Source organism: Orycteropus afer, unplaced genomic scaffold (assembly GCF_000298275.1).
Source record: "Orycteropus afer afer isolate SDZICR_OR568_19922 unplaced genomic scaffold, OryAfe1.0 scaffold00524, whole genome shotgun sequence".
Classification (NCBI taxonomy): Eukaryota; Metazoa; Chordata; class Mammalia; order Tubulidentata; family Orycteropodidae; genus Orycteropus; species Orycteropus afer.
In genome coordinates, this window is record NW_006922111.1 from 202,780 (window position 1) to 207,514 (window position 4,735).

Consider the following 4,735-nt stretch of genomic DNA (forward strand, 5'->3'; position numbering starts at 1 on the left):
CAGCGCAGGCGGCGCACAGCAGAGAGGCGCTGAACCCGCACCTGGACCACAGGCTGCTGGGCGTCGGGGCGATGCCTGCGCTCTGGGCCCTGCTGGCCCTCGGCTGCCTGCGCCTCGGCTCAGGTACGCGGAGCGCTAGGAGGGGCCGCGTCCAGGTGGGGCCAGGTGTGTGGTGGGGCCGGCGCCCTGCCTGCGCCGTCTGCACCCCTGCCCCTCCTGGAGACCCAGGGAGCCTGGGTGGGATGGGGTGACGGGGACTTAGCTTATTCACTCCGGGCGCTGGGTCAGGCCCTGCGCAGGTGCTCGGCACCCAGGTATTGATGGTCATAATAGCAAACGGTTTTGCATTCAGGTGAGCTTCACCCCGTGCGGATGGAGGACTCTGGATGGCCCTGTGCTAGGTGCTGGGAGGGGAGGGCGCGCAGGGGCCGTGGCAGATCAGAGAAGGGGCCGGGCCCGGCTCGTGGGGATGCCTGGCCGAGGGCACACCCGGGAACATTTCCTGCTGAGGAACCAGCACGAGCAGGGGTAGGGGCTGGCCGCAGCATGGCGGGTCCAGGGCGCTGGGCGTCCATCCGTGTGGCCCTGGCATGCGGTGGGGTATGTGCGCGGCCGGGGCTGGTGGCGAGGGCGCGTGCGGAGGGGCGAGGGTGCACCTCACTGCGCCTCCCCTGGGGCAGGGCTACGTCTGGAGGGCAGTGGAGAACCACAGAAGGAACTGGAGTGGGAGCATGGTGTAGCCAGATTTGCATGTTAGGGAGCGGAGGACGCACAAGGGAGAAAGGGGCAGGGGCTGTTCCTAGGGCCCAGGTAAAGAGGGTGGGAACGCCATGGCTGGTCTGATGGGGGTGTGGATGGGTCTTGGAGACCGACTGTCTTGGGCCGGTGGCTGGGTAAGGGGCGCAGTTGGGCCGGACTGGCCGGTTTCTGGCCGATTCCTGGGTGGGGGCAGGGGTGCTACCAGACTCAGGGAGCAGCCCAGAGATGGCCCTGGGTGCCAGGGACATCGCAGGTACTCAATAACTGGACAAAGACACATTGTTGTGCCTGGCGGAGGTGACTGTCAGTGGGGACGGTTCTGCCTGCACTCATTACCCATCCTCATTGCCTCCTGCAGCTGTGGACGTGCAGCCCCAGCTGGCCAGTGTGACCTTTGCCACCAACAACCCCACGCTCACCACCGTGGCCTTGGAGAAGCCACTCTGCATGTTTGACAGCTCCACTGCCCTCGTTGGTGCCTACGAGGTCTACCTCTACGTCCTGGCTGCGGCAGGTGAGGGTCCTGCCTCTCCCCTGCGCACTCCAGGGCTGCTTCCGTCCACAGAGAGGGGAGGAGGAGGTAGGCAGGGGTGGAGTCCATCCCTAAGATTCGGTATCCTGCTCACATCACCGCAGGCACTGGTGGGTGCCAGCCCTGGGCTGGGTGCTGGGGCCACAGGCCTGTCCCTGCTCTTGAGGGACCTCTCATCTCATGGGGCGAATGCTAACAGCACCAATTGCTGAGCACCTATGTCATGCCACGTCCTCTGACACCTCGTTTTTGTTACTAGTTGCCATTGAGTCAATTCCGACTCACAGCAACACCTTACAGCTCGTATTTACAGCCAGCCTGCAAGGTGATCACAAACGAGATGCTGTCATGTCGACTCCGAACCACAGCGACCCCTGTGTGTCAGAGTAGACCTGCCCTCTGCAGGGCCTTCAGTGGCTCAGTTTTCGGAAGGAGATCACCAGGTCTTTCTTCTGAGGGACCTCGGGTTGCACTTGAACCTGCAGCCTTGGGGTTAGCAACAGAGCACGTTCACTGCACCACCAGGCTCAGTGGGGTGGACTAGCTTACCAGGGATCCCAGAGCTGGCATTTGAATCCAAATCTTTCTGGTCCTCAAACCCAAGTCCACCTTGATGCTTCCCAAGTTGGTTCCAGGTTGGTGTTGGCAAGGCGAGGACCGGAGTTGGGGCCTGCTCGCTGGGGGCCAGCCCTTACCCCTTCATGGGCAGCATCCTGGGCCTCCGATTAGTGCCAGCAGGGATGCATGGTCGCACACTCAGGGTCACCCTGTCACTTTTCAGCAACCATTTCCTGAAGGTCACCTGTGCCCGACCTGTGGGCACTGCAGGTTTCCTCCCATTTGACAGATGGGAGCGTCCAAGCCCAGAGAGGTACCATGACTTGTCCAAGATCACCCAGCTAGTAAGGGAGAGACCCAGGACCCAGCATAGGTCTATCTGCTTCCAAATTATCCCCCCCACCCCGTATCAGATGGCTGTGCTTTCCTGTCTCACAGAAGAGGGTACCAGGGCTTCTGGGAAGAAGGGAGAAAAGTCAGTGGGGTGTGGGGTGGGAAGGTCATAGGAATATAACAAACTAAGGTGGGTGAGATCCAGGCACAGAGTGTAAGCAGGGAGGTCCTCCAGGCGGGGGTCTTGCTTCCTATACTGCACTGGGAGCCCCTGAGGGTTCATCTACCCTCCACGGCTCCAGAAAGTCTAAAGTCCATGAGAATTTAAAATTCTACTCTGCATTTCCTCCCTTTTGATCAGGATTACTCTATAGAACCTTTGATCAAAATACTCAGTAATGGCAGCTGGGCACCATCCAGTTCTTCTGGTCTCATGGCAAAGGAGCCAGTTGTTCGTGGGACAGTTATCCACAATTCCATATCCACCCCCTATGCCTGACTCCTCTTCTTCCTCTATTGCTCCAAGTGAAGAGAGACAATTGTTGTGCCTTGGATGGCTGCTTGCAAGCTTTTAAGACCACAGCACTGCACAATGAACAAGGAGGCAGAGCAGAAGCACCAAACATGTTCTTAGATCAGTGAACTGTGCTGTTCCATGAAACCATGACACTCAACCTCCAACCAAGAACCAAATCCCGTGAGGTGTTTGGTTGTATACAAGCCACCCCATCAGCTGCTCTTTTTTGTCATTGTTGCGAATAACTCTATCATATACTTACGATACATGATTCACTAATTGGTATTTGGCAAATTCAAGTTTTTACAGGTATACAGTTAACTGACAGCAATTATAGTAGTTGGCTGCGTAACCCTAAATCAATGCGGCTTTTCCCTCACCATTAACTCCACTTTTCTCGCTCCTTCCTTCTTGCCCCTGGTAACTGCCAACAAGGTTTGGTCCCTGGACGTTTGCCTTTTCTTACCTTTTTACACAAGGGAGATCATCTGCTACTTGTTCTTTGGAATATATTTCGCTCAGCGTAATGCTCCAAGCTCCACCTGCACTGAGCATCAGGACTCCATTGGTCCTGCTGGCTGAGTTCTATTCCATGGAAGGGATGGACCCCATTTTGTTTGTCCATCATGTGTGGATGGGCATTTAGGCTGTTTCCCCCTTTTGGCTATGGTGAATAATGCTGCAGTGAACAAGGCTCTTTTGGGTCTCTGCTTTCACGTCTTTTAGGGGTATATACCTAGGAGCGGAATTTCTGGGTCATATGGTAGTTCTGTTTTTTATTATTTTAGAAACTGCCACACTATTTTCCATAATGGCTGTGCCACTTTGCATTCCCACCAGCAGTGGATACGGGTTCCAATCTCCCTACATTCTTGTCAACTTTTTTTTTTTTAATCTCAGCTATCCTTATGGGAGTGTAATAACATCTCACTGTGGTGTAGACTTGTATCTCTCTGATGGCTATGACTCTAGCATTTCTTCCTGTGTTTGGTGGCTGTCTGAACGTCCTCTTTGGTGAAATGTCTATTCAATTCCTCCTCCCATTTTCGTGATTGAGTTGTTTGTCTCTTTTTGTTAAGTTGTTGAAGTTATATATATATATTTCAATTACTAGGTTCTGTAAGATATGTGGTTTCCAAAAGTATTCTCCCAGTTGCTAGCTTGTCTTTTCACTTTTTTGATAAAGTCTTTTGACAAAGAAAAGTTTTTAATTTTTATGAAGAATGTATTTATTGTGTCCTTTGTCCTTTGGTGCTTCTGTTGTTGTATTAGATAATCCACTGTTGAAAACTGGGCCAGTGTCTTCCCTGATTGTTCTTCTAAGAATTTTATGGTTTGAGATTACATATTTCGGTCCTGAATTAGTTTTGAATTTTTTTTTTTTAATATGGTGTGAGGCAAGGATCCTGTTTCGTTTTTCTGCACGTGGAAATCCAATTTTCCTAACACCATTTATTGAAGAGACTCTCCTTTCCCCACCGAATGGACTTAGCACCCTTGTCGAAAATCAGTTGACCACAGATGTGTGATTTTATTTCTGGACTCTCAGTTCTAATCCATCGTATCTATGTGTCTACTGTTATACTGGTACCAGGCTGTTTTGATGATCGTAGCTGGGTAGTATGTTTTAAAATCAGGAAGTGTGACTGCTCCTACTTTGTTCTTCTCTTTCAATATTGTTTTAGCTATTCAGGGCCTCTTGCCATTCCACATAAAGTCAAAGTCTTGTTTTTCTATTTCTATAAAGAAGGCTGCTGGGTCAGGGAGCCTTTGATGATGGACTGAGTGAGTGACTCCTCGCTAGGGTGGCCATGACCTCACTTTGGCACTACCCTTGCAGCCAGCTCCAGGAACGCATCTGTGCAGGACCACACCAGTGCCCCGCTGAGCTCGACGTTCCGGCAAACGGAGGGCGGGCGTACGGGCCCCTACAAGGCTGCGGCCTTTGACCTGCAGCCCTGCAGCGACTTGCCCAGCCTGGACGCCGTCAGGGATGTGTCCCGGGCCTCGGAGATCCTGAACGCGTACCTGGTCAG

The 4,735-nt window shown here is 53.0% G+C and overlaps 1 protein-coding gene across 1 annotated transcript in view; it reads left to right on the forward strand.

Moving 5' to 3' along the window:
- The first annotated feature begins 71 nt into the window (after positions 1-71).
- Positions 72-4,735, forward strand: part of UPK3A (uroplakin 3A) — a 14,062-nt gene continuing 9,398 nt past the window's right edge. Inside the window, exons 1-2 of the mRNA XM_007955638.1 lie at positions 72-123; positions 1,118-1,273. Coding sequence (XP_007953829.1) covers positions 72-123; positions 1,118-1,273 — 208 coding nt within the window. The remainder of the gene's footprint in view (positions 124-1,117; positions 1,274-4,735) is intronic.